The 18,607-nt window shown below is 45.0% G+C and overlaps 1 protein-coding gene across 1 annotated transcript in view; it reads right to left on the bottom strand.

The window, feature by feature from the left end:
• LOC137427582 (uncharacterized) overlaps window positions 1-18,607 on the bottom strand; it is a 168,817-nt gene that overhangs the window by 87,017 nt on the left and 63,193 nt on the right. The window contains exon 5 of the mRNA XM_078777284.1: window positions 15,209-15,319. Coding sequence (XP_078633410.1) covers window positions 15,209-15,319 — 111 coding nt within the window. The remainder of the gene's footprint in view (window positions 1-15,208; window positions 15,320-18,607) is intronic.

The raw sequence follows: 18,607 nt of genomic DNA, 5'->3' as shown, positions 1-18,607 counted from the left end.
GGTCATTGACCACTTTCTTTCCTTTCTCCTTCTTCGCCACTCACCTTAACCTTCATTACATATTAATGTTGACGTGTAAACCTTTATTGTACTACTTCATTTTAAAAAACATTTATTTTGGTTTTTCTCCACTTTTAACATTCAATATGAAGTCATCAGCATCCAATAACACGCATGGGATGCACAACCTTTCATTATTCGTCAATTATTCCATCACTATTACAAATGGTAGAGGACTTCAAACTGATCCCTGATGTAACTCTACTTTCACTTCAAACATTTCAGTGCATCCCAAGTTGGTCATTACCGTAGTTCTTGATTTTTTAAAATTTTACACATTCCAATGACTACTTTTACCACTGGTTCAAGGATGAGCTGCCTTTGGAGAGCCCGTTCAACAACAACAGCGCTTGCCACTCGATAATAGGCTTTCTCCATATCAACGAAAACATCATCAATGCAGATTCCTTTTATTTGCCAAATACACTTCACTTGGCATTCCTAAAATAAAAATCGCTTCAGTTGTTGTTGTGTAGCCTTGGACAGTTCTCTCAAACAAGCCCATGGCACAAAGACAGCCAATCAATCTCGCAAGAGAGACCCCAGAGATCCCCCACATCCAGGATGGTGTACCCCTGCCTTCACAAAGTCAGAGCCACGACAGAGTTAGAGGAGGGGAGGAAGAGAATTAGAGAGAGAGAGAAAGAGGACGAGAAGAGGAGAGGAAGAGAGTTAGGGAGAAAGGGAGAGTTAGAGAGCAAGAGAGAGAGCAAGAGAGAGAGGGAGAAAAGAGGGAGAAAAGAGGGAGAAAAGAGGGAGAAAAGAGGGAGAAAAGAGGGAGAAAATAGGGAGAAAAGAGGGAGAAAAGAGGGAGAAAAGAGGGAGAAAAGAGGGAGAAAAGAGGGAGAAAAGAGGGAGAGAGGAGGGAGAGAGGAGGGAGAGAGGAGGGGGAGAAAGGGGGGAGAAAGGGGGAGAAAGGGGGGAGAAAGGGGGGAGAGGGGGGGAGAAGGGGGGAGAAGGGGGGAGAAGGGGGGAGAGAAAGGGGGAGAGAAAGAGGGAGAGAAAGGGGGAGAGAAAGAGGGAGAGAAAGAGAGGGGGAGGGAAAGGGAGAGAGAGACAAAGAGGGACAAAGAGGGAGAGAGAGGGAGAAAGGTGAATGGTGAAGAATCACTTAAAAAATCCGAGTAGCCGGATCCGAATTCCGGATCTTCACCAAAATCTAATCATTTCGTCCTTGTCTCATACGCTACATCTCTGCCAAATTTCGTCCGAATCCATCCACAACTTTTTGAGATATCTTGTTCACAAACGGACAGACAGACAAACAAAGAGACAGACAGACAGGGGTGAAAACATAACCTCCATCCACCTTTGGTGGCGGAGGTAATAAACATCTCCAACCTCCAATTGATGCAGAGCCGAACATTCTTCACCGGCTACGATTCTCACATTGCTTACTCTTACTTTAAAATTCCTTCGCATGGATAGATAAATGAATCTGGCCAAACGCATGTGAGAAAGAAACAAACAAATAAAGAAAAGGTAAGGTGTTGAAAACAGAGGCAAATAGAAGAGAATAGTTGGGTGGTGGGTGGTCGGGGATGGTTTAGAAGATAAGACAAAGGCTTGGAAAAGTCAGCCAGAGAAGAGGGATAAGTTGAAAAACTGAAAAATTGGAGGTGGGAAGGTCAAGCCAGAAACAGTTATAAAAGTGCAAAGAAAGAGTACGATGAAGCTCAATAAATAGGTACAAAAGTATAACAATGAGGTACACAACAGAATAAGCACAAAGGAAAACAAAATTCTACTGCCACAAGTTATTTTGGGAGATTTTGGGTTTGTGACTCGATTTTTAATGTACAGACTTGGCATTTAATATGGAATTTTTTTTTTTTTCTTGACTTGGGTTTACTTTCTGAACTCAGTACATCAATCTGGTGAGTTTATTTTACCCTTCAGTGATGTCTTTGTTGAAAGCTCAGCTGATGGAACATCAGCTGATGGAAAACGTGAAAGATGAGGAAGTTGTTGTGGTGGGAGGAGACCTGAATGGACATGTGGGAAGGAGTATGGATGGTTTTGAGGGAGTTCATGGGGGTTACGGATATGGTGTGAGAAATGGAGAAGGTGAAAGGATTTTGGAGTTTGCTGATGGAGCTGATTTGTTGATTTGTAATACTCAGTTCCAGAAAGAGGATAATAAGCTTGTTACATACACGTCAGGTGGGTCGACGACAACCGTTGACTACCTGATGGTGCGTAGGTGAGATAGGGGGCACCTCTGGGACACAAAGGTGATCCCGGGGGAGGAGGCTGTTTCACAGCACCACTTGGTTGTCTGCGACATAAGGGTGAAAGGTGCGAGGGGAGCTCGGCGGGTGAAGTACCAACCGAGAATGAAGGTGTGGAGGTTGAAAGAGGTGACAGTAAGGGAGGCATTAAAAGAGAGGCTAAGTAGGGTAGAGGATGATGTGGTTGAGCTTGAAAGTGGTTGGATGTCAATGAAAGCTAGTCTGTTGGGAGCCGTTGGTGAGGTATGTGGATGGACAAAAGGACCACCGAGGCACTTGGAAACATGGTGGTGGGATGATGAAGTTGGAAAGAAGGTTGACGAGAAGAGGAAGAAGCTCAAGGAGTGGCAGAAGGCGAAGGGTACGGGAGCAGAAACAGCAGAGCATGAAAGTTATAAGGCAGCCAGGAAGGCTGCAAAGAAAGAGGTAGCAAAGGCGCAGGAGGCATGCAGGAAAATGTTCGGAGTACACTTGGATTCGGAAGAGAATTCAGTTTCGGAAGAGAAGAGAAGAGTATTCATTCATTCATTCATTCGGAAGAGAAGAGTATTCAGGATTGCAAAGCACATAGCTAAAGAGAGGTGTGATGTGATGGGGGTGAGTTGCTTGAAGGATGAAGTGGGACAAATCGTTGTCGACCCAGATGGAATTAAAGGAAGATGGAAAAGATATATGGAAATGCTGTTGAATACAGAGAATGAATGGGATGGCAACATAGAGAGTAACCCAGTTTTAGGACCGGCAGAGAAGATAACTGAGAAGGAAGTTGAGGAAGCGATAAAAGCAATGAAGAGTGGAAAAGCGGGAGGGCCGACGGGAGTTGTGGGAGATATGTTGAAGGCAGCAGGAAGTTGGGGTGTGAAGAGAATGACAGAGATCTGTAATCTGGTGGTGAAAGAAGGCCGCATTCCAGTGGATTGGGAACTGAGTACCCTCGTCCCCATATACAAGGGGAAAGGTGACCCTCTGGAGTGTGGCTCGTACCAAGCGATAAAGTTATTGGAGCATGGAATGAAGGTATTGGAAAGGGTGTTGGAGAGGAGGATAAGGAAGAAAGTGAAGATCGACGAAATGCAGTTTGGATTTATGCCAGGAAGAGCAACGACAGATGCACTTTTCATTGTGAGGCAGTTGCAGGAGAAGTACATGGAGAAGAGGAAGAAGTTGTTTTTGGGGTTTGTTGATCTGGAGAAAGCATTCGATAGGGTTCCACGCAAAGTATTGACATGGGCATTGAGGAAGTTAGGAGTGGAGGAATGGTTGATCAGAGTAGTGATGGCAATGTACAAAAGAGCGCGCACAGCTGTAAGGACGAAGGACGGGAACAGTGGTGAGTTTGAGGTGAAGGTGGGAGTGCATCAGGGGTCGGTACTAAGTCCACTACTATTTGTAGCTGTGATGGAGGTGCTGGCTCAGAACGTAAAGGAGGGTTTACCGTGGGAGTTGTTGTATGCAGATGATCTGGTGTTGATTGCGGAAAGTATGGATGGACTGAAGGAAAAGATGAACAAGTGGCAGGAATGTATGGAGACAAAAGGTCTGAAGGTGAATATCGGAAAGACGAAGGTGATGGCAAGTGGTAAAGCATGTGGTGAGGTAGAAAGAACTGGGAAGTGGCCGTGTGCTGTGTGCAGGAAGGGTGTCGGAGTGAACTCCATTCAATGTACAATGTGCGCTGAGTGGGTTCATCAAAAATGTAGTGGTCTGAGAGGGTCATTTACCAGTGTGGCAGCTACATTCAAATGTAAGGTGTGTACAGAGGGAGCTGCAGATGGAGGAAATGTTGAGTTGGATCTTGGAGACGGCGTGAAGCTGGAAGGTGTGAAAACATTTTGCTACCTCGGAGACATGCTGAATGGAGAAGGTGGATCAGACTCGGCAACGGTTGCTCGAGTGAGATGTGCATGGAAGAAGTTTCGGGAACTGAGTGGCGTGCTGATGAGGAGGAGAGTGTCGCTGAAGCTGAAGGGAAAGGTGTATGCTGCATGTGAGAAGTGTTATGATTTATGGGAGTGAGACATGGGTAATGAACGTAGAGCAGCAACGAAGGCTGGAAAGGGAGGAAATGCGAATGGTTCGATGGATGTGCGGAGTATCTTTGAGAGAGAGGAAGACAAATGATGAATTGCAAAAGATGATGTGAATATTGCCTGTGATTGATGCTGTGACGAGGAACAGGTTGAGATGGTTTGGTCATGTGTTGAGGAAGGATGAAAGTGACTGGTTGAGAAGAGTGATGGAAATTAATGTAGAAGGAAGTAGAGGACGGGGAAGACCGAGAAAGACTTGGCTAAAGATGGTCGAAGAAGAAATGCGGGCAAGGGGGTTAACAAGGGGAGATGCAGAAAATAGGGCAAAATGGAGAAGATTGTCATGGGGACCGCAAGGCTAACCCCCGCTCTAGGAGGGAAAATGGCCTTTAAAATGCATGTTGTTAAAATGCATGTTGATGTCTTTGTTGAAAGAACCATGTCACCGATTGTCTTTCGCAGCAAGAAGTCAATAACAGGATTATATCACAGGTGGCGTGACAAAATGTAAGGACAGGTACATTTGACGATTGGCTTCACAATCGGGTATATAAGGGTTGTTGCATTCTTTATTAGTGGAAAACAACTGCTGCACGTCTACAAAAGTTATTGCCGCTTCCTCTGGAGATGGTCCGTCAACTTGACAATGCTGTTTGTCATGGAGTGGTGGCTTTACGAAATTCTGGCATGAAACAGCGTGCTATTGCTCGGCAGTATGGCATCACTCAAGGTCAGGTGTCAAAGATCCTGAAACGAAATGCTCAGAGGGGTGTCCCTACTCCAATACCGAGGCCAGGACGTCCACGCAGAACCACAAGGAGAGATGATCGCCAGCTGCACCGGTTAGTCTGCAATGGCCGTACCAAGTCAGCTAATCGGCTTAGGGCTGAGTGGCAGCAACTGACAAATGTGCCTGTATCCAGAAGGCTAGTCAACCAACGACTGGTTCAAGCAGGCTATCATGCCAGGCGTCCCCTGAGAAAGCCACGCCTGACCAGACAACACAGCCAGCGCCGATTGCAGTCGGCCAGAGAGCACCGTCAATGGCAGCCAGGACACTGGAATCACGTGATCTTCAGTGACGTCTAGATTTCTGGTCTGTCGTCAAGATGGCCGCGTCCGAGTGCGCAGACCAGTGCATGAAGCCCACAACGAAGATTGTATAGTGCCAAGAGTCCAAGCTGGAGGTGGTGGGGTGACCGTTTGGGCTGCTTTTCATGCAGGGGGCAAAACTGACCTGGTTGTTCTGAATGGAAACCTGAACCAGTTCAAGTACAGGGTCATTCTGGAAGAAACATTACTTCCATTTGCTCGTGCAGCCTTTCGAGGAAACTTTTTTATTTATATTTATTTATTTATTTATTTATACTGAATCGAGGCTCGTGAAAGAGCTAACATTTATTTCACAAACAAATCAACCAGACAAACAAAACATACAAAAAGTGGGAGCGGAAGACAAGATGGGGAGAGGAGGGGAAGCACACAAACACAACACCTGAGAGCAGGGAGAAGCGCGGGAGGGAGAGGGCCTGGGGGGAGGAGGCGTGGGAAGGGGGGGGGGGGGGAGAGGTATAAAACACAAGGAGACCAAGGACTTCCAGGACAGAAGTTGGTATTTCAAAAAAGTGTAGGATTTGGGGTGAAATTAGCGGGGGTAGAAAAGATCAAGGTTTTGGATGGGGGAAGATAAGAGATTTTTTTTTTTTTTTTTTTTTGTATACAAGATCGAGGCTCGTGAAAGAGCTAACATTAATCACACAAAAAGACAAACCGACACACAAAACACAAAAAACAAGGGGAGCGGCAGACAAGATGGGGAGAGAGGGGGAAGGACACAAAAGAGAGGGGGAAGAGGGGGAAGGACACAAACACAACATTTGAGAGCAGGGACATCGGGAGGACTTGGGGGGAGGTGGGAGAGGATTAAAACATATGAACACTGCAAGGACTCTGGGGTGAATTACCGGGGGTAGAAAAGATCAAGGTTTTCGATGGGGGACGATAAGAGATGGTGGTGAACAGCTGTTTTAAAGACCTGGAGGGAGGAGTGGGATTGAAGGGAGTGGGGGAGTTTGTTCCAGAGGTGGGAGAAAAGGGGAATGAAAGAGTGAAGGTGAGCAGAGAGCCTAGACTTTGGCAGTTTAACCATAAGAGGGTTGCAGGCAGATCTTGTGCGACCTGAAGGAATATTGGGGGGACAGAGCACAGAGAGAGCTGGGGGAGCAAGGCCGGAGAGGAGTCGGTAGAAGACAGAAAGACCACCAACCTGCCTGCGGTGAGTGAGTGAAAGGCCCTCGGCGTTGACAACATCACAGGAGATTCCAATGATTCTGAAAGCTTTGGCCTCAACAGCGTGAAGCCGAGCAAGGTGTGAGGCAGGAGCACCAGCCCAGAGGGGGGAACAGTATTCCATTGAGCTGCGGATGAAAGCCTTGTATGTGGTGAGGAGCTCAGGTGTGCCAAGGAAGGACTTCGCACGACGGAGGATGCCCAGTCGGCGACTGGCTTTGGAGGCCAGCTTGGAAATGTGGTTTTCCCAAGAAAGATCATGGCAGATAGTGAGACCCAAAAGCTTGAGCGACAGAACTTCTTGGAGAGGATTGTTGAGAAAGTAGATGGGAGGGTTGTCCAGTCGGTCCTTTCGGAGAGACATTGTAAGAGTGTGAGATTTGTCAGGATTGAAAGACATGTTCCACTTGTTTGACCAGTCTGTGATTTTGTCCAGGTCTGCAGAGAGTGAGGAGGCTGCAGACTGCCGATCTGAGGGATGAGGAATGGAGCGACAGAGAGTAGAGTCGTCAGCAAAGAGATAGAGAGGATTTTCAAGAGAGTCAGAGAGATCATTGATGAAGACCAGAAAAAGCACAGGGCCCAGAACACTACCTTGGGGAACTCCAGCCTGAACAGGAAGAGGAGATGAGAGAAACCCATTCAGGGCCACACGTTGACTACGACCAGAGAGGAAGTCCGCCAGCCATGCGTGGAGATTTCCATGGATACCAAAGGAGGAGAGTTTGGAGAGCAGAGCAGGGTGCCAGACCGTATCGAAGGCACGTGAAATGTCAAGGGAGACAGCTCTAATTTCCTGTTTGGTGTTGAGGACCTCCATCCATTGTTGAGAAAGCAGAAGCAGCATGTCCAGAGTAGAGTGACCAGGTCTGAAACCAAATTGATGATCAGAGATCAAGCCATTGGAGAAGAGGAAAGATTTAATATCTGAAGCAATGATGGATTCCATGACTTTGCTGATAATTGGGAGAAGGCTGATTGGTCTGTAGTTGCTGGGATCTGTTTTTGCACCTTTTTTGTGCAAAGCGGTGATGTTGGCTGATTTCGAAGCAGATGGCAGATGACCTTGAGCAAAAGAGAGGGTGAAGAGAACAGAAAGAGGGAGTGAAAGAGCAGAAGAACATGATTTTAGGACCCGTGGGCTGATGCCGTCAGGACCAGTTGCAGAATCAGAGTCGAGGGTTGACAGAAACTTTTCCACCTTGTCAGGAGGAAAGGACACAGAGTCCAGGAGCAGCTGGGTACGACTGGGTACGGTGGGTACAGAGAGGGATGGGTTTGGGACACAAGATTTAGAGGCAAACACAGAGTTGAGGCATTCAGCTTTTTCACGTGCGGAGTCAGCCGTTAAGCCGTTTGAGGTGAGGGAGGGGATGGAGGGGGAACAAACACCAGAAACAGATTTGACCAGACGCCACCAGGATTTGGAAGAGGGAGACAGATAAGAGAGTTCGGTCTTGAGAATGGTGAGATATTGTTTCCTGGCTCTCCTGAGGGTGGACACACACTTGTTTCGGGCTTTGTGAAAGGAAATGAGATTTCCTTCCGTTGGATTTGCTTTCCAGGAGACGAAAGCAAGTTGTTTCAGGGCAACAGCCTCACCACAAGATTCCGTGTACCATGGACGGGAGGAAGGGTATGACAACTGAAGACGAGATGGTATAAATCTGTGCATGAGAGAGAGCAATTTACTTTGAAAGAATTCCCAGGATGAGTTGATGTCAGAGGCGGTAGAGATGGGAGACCAGTCCAGATGATTGATGGCTGCTTGAAGACCGTGCCAGTTGGCCTGAGTGAAATGCCAGACTCGTCGACGCTGAGGAGGCTCTCTGAGAATGGTCAGAGAGATGTCCACTTTGACAAGCACATGATCAGATGAGCCGATTGGAGCAGAAGAAGAGCAGCAGACATTTTCAGGGAAGTTTGTCATAACCAAATCCAGAAGAGAAGATGCTCCGTTGACTGAGATCCGGGTCGGGAAATTGACAGATTGTGTCAGTCCCAGTGAGTCGCAGAAGTCCTTTGCTGAAGAGCCATGGCTGGTGAGAGAGGTACCCACACCCAGCCAACTGGCATGGTGACAATTGAAATCACCACATATGAGGAAGAGAGAGTTGGGATGGGTAGATAGAAGTTGGTCCATATTATCAGACAGTGAGATGTAGATGGAGTCATCGCTGATTGGTGGACGGTACAACACACATATGAACAAAAGGTGGGAGCGAAGGGGAAGCCGTAGCCAAAGGTATTCCTGGGGGTGAGGTGGAGAGAGGGCAGTGGAGGGCGAGTGAGGAAGAGAGTTTTTTATAAAGATAGCAACCCCACCTCCAGGACGAGGCTCAGGTCTATCATCCCGGAGGAGGGAGTAACCTGGGAGAGATACCAAGGCATCAGAGACATCATGAAGGAGGAAAGTTTCTGTTAAGCAGATCACATCTGGTTTGTCAGAAGCAACCTGTATGGAGAGGTCAGTCAAGTTTGAGCGAAGGCCCCGGATGTTTGAGGTCCATACCGTTAATGAAGAGGAAGGGGGAGCATCGGGTCCAGAACAGGGGGAGGGAGGGGTAGGGTAAGATGTGGAAGAGGAGGAAGAGGTAGGGAGAGCTGTTGAAGGTGTGTCAGAGATTTCAGAATAGCTTGGAGAAAGGGAAGAATGGGGCGGACAAAAGGTTTGATGGAGATTGGGTGAGGCACAGTGAGGTGTTATTTGAGGAGGGGGAAGAGCAAGGCAGAAGGTTTGGGGAGATGAAGGTGAAAGTTGGAAGGAGGAAGAAGCAGGGAGGATGCTTTGAGGAGGAGGGGTGAGAGGGGAGTCTAGGAGGGGAGGAGCGAGGGAGAGTCTCGGAGGGGAGGGGTGTGGGAGGAGTTTAGGAGGGAGGGGAGGGAAGGGGCAAGGGGGGAGATTTGAAAGGGATGGGTGATGGGGAGGATTTGGAGGGGAGGGGTGAGATTGGATTTTGAAAAGTGTATGATTCATGGGAAACGAACATTTTTTGCAAAATGAGTTTGAGACCTTCGAGTCAAAAATACGTTTGAGGACACTGGAGGAGGGATGGAGTTCTGGCTAGTTTAGGGAATGTAGAAAGGAGGAACTGTAAGAGATGGTATTATATATATTTTTTGGAATGAATAGATTTGGTGAGCAAGACGAAAGCATCCTTTTGTAGGAAAAGAAGAAAAGGGTGTTATAATATATGAGAGAAAATAGTTGTTCAGGGGAGAGATTATACATTTCTAACCGCGTGATCGCGAACGAAGAACGAACGAACAAAAAGAACAACAAATAAACGAATAAGACCTGGGAAGGAAATATTTTTTGGGGTTTTTTTTTTTTGTGAGTACAGATATTAAACAAGGAGGTACGGGGTGAACGACTGGTACGAAACAGAGAACGAAAATAATTTCAGCGCATTCGACGAATCGCTGAGAGAAAAACAAACCACAAGGTCGGAGACGGTACGGTAGTCTAAGCCTACGAGTACGGGTACTAGGCCGCAGAATACTCGATACCATTAACCGACGATTGTGTATACATGTACGAAAAATTAGCACCGAAAATTTTCCAAAAGATACGCTATAGGTACATACACCGAAAGATAGATACAGTCTCGACAAAAACACAATTGAGAAATATCACTTAGCTTCGAAAGCGTGAGCGCATGGAGCAGCTTCGAAAAGACGTGACCTCGCCGTGATCTCGCGAGATCTCCCTTTTATTATCCTTTTGATAAAGATGGTGGTGAACAGCTGTTTTAAAGACCTGGAGGGTGGAGTGGGATTGAAGAGAGTGAGGGAGTTTGTTCCAGAGGTGGGAGAAAAGAGGAATGGAGGAGTGAAGGTGAGCAGAAAGTCTTGATTTTGGCAGTTTAACCATAAGAGGGTTGCAGGCAGATCTTGTGCGACCTGTAGGAATATTTGGGGGACAAAGCCCAGAGAGAGCTGGGGGGGGCAAGGCCAGAGAGGAGTCGGTAGAAGACGGAAAGACCACCAACCTGCCTGCGGTGAGTGAGTGAAAGGCCCTTGGAGTTAGCTTCATTGCGGGAGATTCCAATGATTCTGAACGCTTTGGTTTCAACAGCGTGAAGACGAGCTAGGTGTGAGGCAGGAGCACCAGCCCAGAGGGGAGAGCAGTATTCCACTTGTATAGAATTGAACGCTGAATCCGAAAATGTAAGTGAAATTGCCTTGTTTTTTTTTACATTATCTTCTCCATATTCTATATATATATATCTGTGCAGTGTCTGTCTTGTGTTGTCTTGTCTTGTGTTGTCACTGAACTACTCCCTCAAACTTTTGTGAAATCGCACTATTCCAACTTGACCCACGGTGGGAGTATGCGCTCCACTGAGTGGCATTCTCGTTATTTTCATGTCATTTTCTAATTTTGTCAATTTTCATCCGATTAACTAAAACTTTGAAGACGATTTGCAGATCAGGTCACTGAATACAACCACTAATTATTTTTGAGGTCGAAAAGATGCTCTCGGATGTCAAAGGTCAAAAGGATGTCAAAAGGATGTCAAAAGGATGCCGTTCTGCTTTGTTCTGTTTTGCCAAGTGTCATTCTATGAGTGATTTTTCTTTTGTTTGTTTGTTTATCTGTGAGCACGATATTTCGCGAACACCTTCAGCTATCTTAGTCAAACTTTACCAGACGATTCCAAAGGACAAAAGTGAAACTGACAATGTTTTTTGACTTTATAGGTCAAAATTTTGTCTTCCAAGATGACAATGCACGGCGTCATCATGCTCGCATGATCCAACACTTTCTTGCTGACCGTGGTGTGGAGCATATGGAGTGCCCTGCCATGTCCCCAGGTATGAATCCGATAGAGAACTTGTGGGCAGAATTAACGCGTCAAATCGACAACTTGGACCAGCAGCCGACCTCTGTGCATGAATTGCAGCAGACTATTGTCACTGCATGGCAAGCGGTTCCTGTCCAAACCTTGGCAAATCTCGTGAACAGCATGCCTCGACGTGTACGTGCTCTCCTGAATGCTCGTGGTGGTTACACGAAGTACTGAACTGTAATTTTACTGTCCGTAATCCCAGTCAAAATTTCGCTTTTGTTTTTGTTGAAATTTTTTTTGGCTAATGTGTAAAATAAAGAGATACTTCTGGAAAACGTACAGAAGTTTAACACAGTACTGTCCGTGAATTGAGTTCGATATAAGTTTACATCACTTTCAAGGATCAATTTATTTGCTTCGAAATGTCAAATGTGGTTTTTGTTTCTTTTAAAGGTCACATTAACAAAATCTAGAATAATTTCAACATAATTCCAATGAACTTTTGGTTCTAAGTCATCTTGAAAAGTAAGTTCACCCCCACCAAAAAAATATTCCATATTAAATGCCAAGTCTGTACATGTACAGTCGACTTGCTAATTTCAATCAATACATTTTGAAATCAAAATAAATGGTGAAATGGTCTGCTTCTGCTGGCTTGGTGGCTGAAGAGTAGCTTAGTTGTCGTTTCGTAAGCAGCCTATGGCTGCTGGTTGCATCATTTTCCTAAGAAACGTGGCTATGCCACCGACGCAGTGCCCCCATTACTAGTAAGATGGTACTCATTTTGACGACCTCGGAAGGATGGCAGGCTGCAGTATCAACCCACCTGGTGTTATTTCAATGGCACGACAGGGGCTCAAACTCAAAACCCCAAGATCTTAAGCCAGCCACCTTAAGCATTAAGCCAACACCAGGCAATTTGTGTTCGACAGTGTTCAACTATATAATTAAATTGAAATAAAATGAAGATTTTAAAGGTCGTATAAAAAAAACAAGAACGACACTCTTCGACGTCGCAACATCGACAGATATGCCTCCGCCCACATTATTACATCATTATACAAGAGCCCCAGGCCCTGCTGATGAGAAACATCCCCATAACATGATGCTGCCACCACCATGCATCATAGTAGGGATGGTGTTATTTGGGTGATGTGCTGTGTTGGGTTTGCACCAAACGTAACGTTTTGCATTTAGGCCAAAAAGTTCCATCTTGGTTTCGGCAGACCACAAAACCTTTTGCCACATGGCTTCAGAATGCCCAGAGTGGTTTTTTGCATGCTTCAAACGTGACTCAAGGTGGGCTTTTTGAGTAGTGGCTTCCTTCTTGCCACCCTACCGTACAGGCCAGATTTGTGGAGTGCTTGGGATATTGTTGACACATGGACAGTGACCAGTCTTTGCCATAAAGGCCTGTAGCTCTTTCAAAGTTGCCATTGGCCTCTTGGTGACCTCTCTGACCAGTCTCCTCCTTGATTGGTAATCCAGTTTGGAGGGACGGCCTAATCTAGACAGAGTCATGGTGGTACCATAAGCCTTCCACTTCTTAATGATTGCCTTGACTGTGCTCCAAGAGATATTAAAGGCCTGCAAAATATTTTTATACCCATCCCATGATCTGTTCCTCTCCACAACTTTATCCTGGAGATCTTTTGAAAGCTCATTGGTGTTCATGGCTGAGTATTTGCTGTGAAATGCACTACCCAGCAGAGGAAACCTACAGGAACAGCTGATTTGATTCTGAAATAATCAGAATCACTACAATTTAACACAGGTGGAGGCCCATTAACTTGGTGTGTGATTTTGAAGGGGATTGATTACACCTGAGCTAATTTACAATCGCTATTATAAGGGGGGTGGACACTTATCCAACCAAGATATTCCAGTTTTGTATTTTTAATTAATTTTCTGAAATTTGTAGAATTTGTTTTTCACTTGGAAGTTGAGAGTTACGATGCGTAAATAAACGTGGAAAAAGTCTGATTTTATTAATTTTAATTCCAGGCTAGAAGGCAACAAAAGGTGAAAATTTTGAAAGGGGGTGTAAACTTTCTATAGGCACTGTATGTGTAGTTTCTAAGAAAGCAAATACCTATTTTGGGGGGCAACCTTCCCTCCCACCCCCATAGACTCCCTTAGGGCCTGATTTTTTTTTAATGTAGTGAATAAACTTTCAATGCCATGAACAAACTTGAGCTGCAACATACCAAATATCATTTGTGCCATGTTTGGTCACTGTGACACACTGGAGTTCGGAGAAGAAGTTGCAATTGTTTACGGACCGACAACGCGCCATCCCATAAGCTCTCCGGAACAATTTTTCAGGCGAGCTAAAAATGTGCCTGCAATTGCATTTTTTGGTGTTTTACTTTTTGATCCAACCCCAGGGGCAGGAGCCGAAAATGTTACTGCTCTCACACATTTGCATTTGGTGATCATGAACTACCAAATTTGTTGAATTTCTGCACAACCGTTTGAGGAGATAGCGTGATGGACAAACAGACAGATGGATCCGATTGCAATATCCCCCCACCCTTTTTCTTTAAAAAGTGAATATGAATGAATGATCGTTTTTGAGGCCATTTTCCCCGCTCGAGCAGGGTTAGCCTCTTCTTCTTCTTCAAAAAGTGTGGAGATAATTTAAAACAAGCGTTACGCCTAGGTCCCCCGTCGGTGAAGTGATGCGAGTTGACAAAGTGGAAGACGCAGAAAACATGCTATGATATGATATTTCGCTCACAAGGTTCAGACATACATGGAGGCGGCCATCTTGGATTTTGACGTGGCGACCCAATTTTCAATAGCGTTCTTCCTTATGCCGAGATACACCCACACACCAAATTAGAAGTTGGTACTTCGCTTATTTTTCAAGATATTCATCTCACAAGGTTCAGACATACATGGCGGCGGCCATCTTGGATTTTGATGTGGCGACCCAATTTTAAACAGCGTTCTTGCTTGTGCCTAGATACACCCAAACACCAGATTAGAAGTTGGTACTTTGCTTATTTTTCGATATATTTCGCTCACAAGGTTCAGACATATATATGGTGGCGGCCATCTTGGATTTTGACGTGGCGACCCAATTTTCAATAGCGTTCTTCCATATGCCGAGATACACCCACACACCAAATTAGAAGTTGGTACTTCGCTTATTTTTCAAGATATTCATCTCACAAGGTTCAGACATACATGGCGGCGGCCATCTTGGATTTTGACGTGGCGACCCAATTTTAAACAGCGTTCTTCCTTGTGCCTAGATACACCCACACACCAAATTAGAAGTTGGTACTTCGCTTATTTTTCAAGATATTCATCTCACAAGGTTCAGACATACATGGTGACATCAGACATACATGGCGGCGGCCATCTTGGATTTTGACGTGGGTTGCACACACACACCAAATTCGAATGCGGTCCTTCACTTACGCACGCACGCACGCACGCCCGCATGCATGGAAGGACGGACGGAGGAGAAAACCATAGTCCCCCTTTCGCTCCGCTGTGCGACGGGGGACAAAAAGGATCCAAATCGGCGAGAATTGTCGATATGCAATTATAATTATTAGATTTAAAATGTCGGTATATAATTTTGTGGAGTCGACTGTGTTCATGCATATACAAAAAATTTTTTTAAAATAATAATAAAAAGAAATTAAACCATAAACCCAACAATCCTTCATCCGATTCATTTTATCCAAAAAGGTGATATCTTTATTCATTGGGGGGAAAAATCAATAAAACCACACAATGTTTTCTCTTTTTGCCAAGGTGGAACCTAACTAATCACATGAACATTTCTCACCGGTTTGAAAGGGATAAAGTACCATGTCAGTCTCATGTTCAGCAACAGCTTGAATAATCTCCTCGCTGCAGGTGTTTATTGTGATCGAAATGCAGCCTTCGGTCTGGGCACCTGCAGATGAAGTTCAGACACTGACTCAACCTCATACAAGTTCAGATTAAAAACAAACAAACATTTAATCACACAGTAACGGCTCTCCCTTATGAACAGATTCATTGCATCTTGATTTCAGTTATCATACCCATAGGTGAGGCAGTTTCTTTGAAACAACTTGCATTTTACTCCTGGAAGGCAAATCCAACCAAAGGAAACCTCACATCAGTCCACAAATCCCACAAGTGTGTCCACTTTCAGGAGAGCCAGAAAACACCATCTAGTCTGGGATCCGAGGCCTGGAAATGTGTAAAAAAGTGATTTTGAAGTGACACCCCTGCTATAAAATGTTTGACCCCTAGGTCATGTCTGTGAGGGTGTTAGCCACCAGAAAAGTGACTTTAGCAAGGTAGTTTGGATTGCGCGAATTCTGTAAGGACGTTTTTAAACTTGGGGCGTCAACTGTAAAAAAGCAAGAAATTTAGGGGTAGGGGGAATTCAATTGACCATATATCCCATAATACAGGGGTGAGTGCAACAAATTACCACTCATTCTTTTTGTTATAAAGTTGGCTTTTATATGAAACATGATTCAACGTGATTGGACCATCCATGAGGTCAGCAGAGGTCAAAAGGTCATGGAAAGTGGGTTAAGCTGAAAATTTAGCTCCTTTATCAAATAATTCACATATGTATATGTCACAATATGTTCTTTGCATCCCTCTACTGTTTCTGGCCTATATTGATCGTAATAGTGATGGTTTACTGTGGTGGTTGATGCTTTTCATCTTCTGTGTGGTGCTAGTGATTATTATGCTACATTTGTTTCAGCAACTTGCTTCACTCTTGCTGATCTTTATGATTACCATCGATCTTCAGCCTCCCTAGCTGGAGCAAGCTTCCTTCTTGTCAATTATTATTTACCACTCAACCAACGACATATCGAAATTCCCGTGTGGAAGCACTGAATGACATATCGAAAGTGAAACCGGTAGCCATATTCCTTTTTCTGTCAGGAGCTGAATGGAATGCTGATTCCCGTCCAAAAACCATAAAGTAAGAGCGAAATATGAACTTAGAATAGTTAGATAAGAACATTATATAGTTAGGAATATTTTGTACATATTTTCCTGTCATTCAAGCAATTTATCGGTTCACTAGCGTTGGAGAGAAAAGTCTTAGTAAATTTGACTAGTTTCCTCATTGATTATTTTCCACATGTTTTCCTGTCATTCAAGCAATTATCGGTTTACTAGCGTTCGAGAGAAAAGTATAGGTAAATTTGACTAGTTTCCTCATTGAATCTTGAAATGTTATAACGTTGTGAAATCATGATATTTACGAATCTAATATATTTCACAGTCGACTCTGATTTACTACACGTGATGGTGTTGATTGGTTTTGTGTGGCGTGGGGAATATGTTTCATTCTGGCCTGGCACCAGGTTCGCCCGAAGATTCGCCTGATGCGAATACAACATTATTAATTTTGTTCCATTTGTGGATTGTATGAAGTCTTAGAGTGTCTTTTTATTTCTTACAGGTGCTGACCCCTGGCGTATAAAGATGGAACCTGTGGCTCTGATAGCTGGTAAAGGAAACAAACGCAAACTCTCTTCTAGTGTAAGTGACGATTCGAAATGTATCGTCTGCCAAAGTACAACAGATGATCAGGGACCTCTGTATAACCTGACGAAGAGAGGGTTCACGACATTCAAGAACGCGGTGGAAATAAGGAAGGATGACGTTTACAGCAGAGTGTGGGACGATCTGCAGAATCAGGACCAATTTCTTTCAAAAGGACCAATGTGTCACGAAAAATGCCGCAGTAGTTACACCCTCAAACGGTCTTTGGACAATCTAGTATCCGCCAAATGGTTTAAAGCCGAGCAAGGAGAAACATCAGGTGAACGGGAGGGCAGGAGGAGTTTAACGGACTTTAAGGCAGTGTGTTTCCTGTGTGAAAGGGAACGCGATTCCAAAGGCGATAGGACATTAACTTTAGTCAGCACAGTTGACAGGCAGAAGTCAATCCATGATAAGGCAAAGGTGTTGAGGGATGAGGCGGTCCTTTTGAAAATTGAGGGCCATGGTGATTATTGTCTTGACCTCATAGCTAACGATTTCCGCTATCACTTGAGGTGTATGAACAATTTCATGAACAGATGATGTAAAGCTTCGGAACAGACATGTGACAGTAAAGGTGTCACTGAATATGACAAAGGCTTCCAAATGCTTGTTTCAGAAATTTCACCTGGACTTCTTATTAACAAGCATGTCTACCACCTTGGCCAGCTGACCAATAGATTTACGGAACTTCTCTCACAACAGGATGTAGTCAGTAAGAAACCCTACAAAACTGATAGGTTGAAAAAGCGATTGTTGAAGCACTTTGAGTCTGACATTCGATCCTTCACTTGCGACAGATAAACTAATGAACATATCCACAGGTCAGATTATTGCAGCAACTACCCTGGTAGATGCCAAACGTCTAGGCTTGGAGGCAATGGATGCTGCCACGACGACGAATGCAGACAAGATTGTCCAACCAAAGATAGAAACATTCGCCACGCATCTGAAGAAAAGTAAGAAAAAGATGGACACTGTGAAAGAAGTCATCAGAGAGGAGAGTGCAGTGACAAGGGCACTTTGTTTCGCACAGGACCTGAGTGATGAGGCACGGACTGAGGCATTTAGTTACGAATGGCTTGAGTACCCTCCCTCGTTGTTTGAGCCAGAGAAGAATGGATTTTCCATGCGCAAAGGTTGCAAATCCAACTATCTATCCACTCTACAGGCAGAGGTTGCCGAGTCATGGGAACCGTTAAAAGAGTTGCCTCCTTCTGCATCTGAAGCAGTTTATGTAGTCGATGCAATGGCATTCATCCAGCGGTTCAACACACTTGGTTCGAGTACATTTGACCAACTTCAGGAAAGGTACAGGAACAAACTCTTGAACATGAAACCCAGACATTGCACTGAAGTGCATTTCGTGGGCGATCAATATGATTTTGGGTTAAAGAGTCTAAAAGGGGATGAACGCCAGAGAGGGGAGTCAAATACCAACTTGCCAGAGTTTGTTCCAGCGGACATCATGAAAATCCCTGATTGGAACACATTCCTGTCAAACCCTTGTAACAAGACCAATCTGCTGTCGTATCTTGCTTCACGTTGGTCCCAGGAGTCATCCTGGCCTGATGGCTTCTGCCTGGTCCTTGGGGTCAACGCCCAGGCAACTCGTGTGACGCAGACGGAACATACCAATGTTGATGAGCTGTACTGCTCTAACCACGAGGAGGCGGACACC

Source organism: Myxine glutinosa, chromosome 5 (genome assembly GCF_964187855.1).
Source record: "Myxine glutinosa chromosome 5, kmMyxGlut1.1, whole genome shotgun sequence".
In the NCBI taxonomy this organism is placed as follows: Eukaryota; Metazoa; Chordata; class Myxini; order Myxiniformes; family Myxinidae; genus Myxine; species Myxine glutinosa.
The sequence above is the reverse complement of the archived record's forward strand: the minus strand, read 5'-3'. Positions and strand labels throughout refer to the sequence as shown.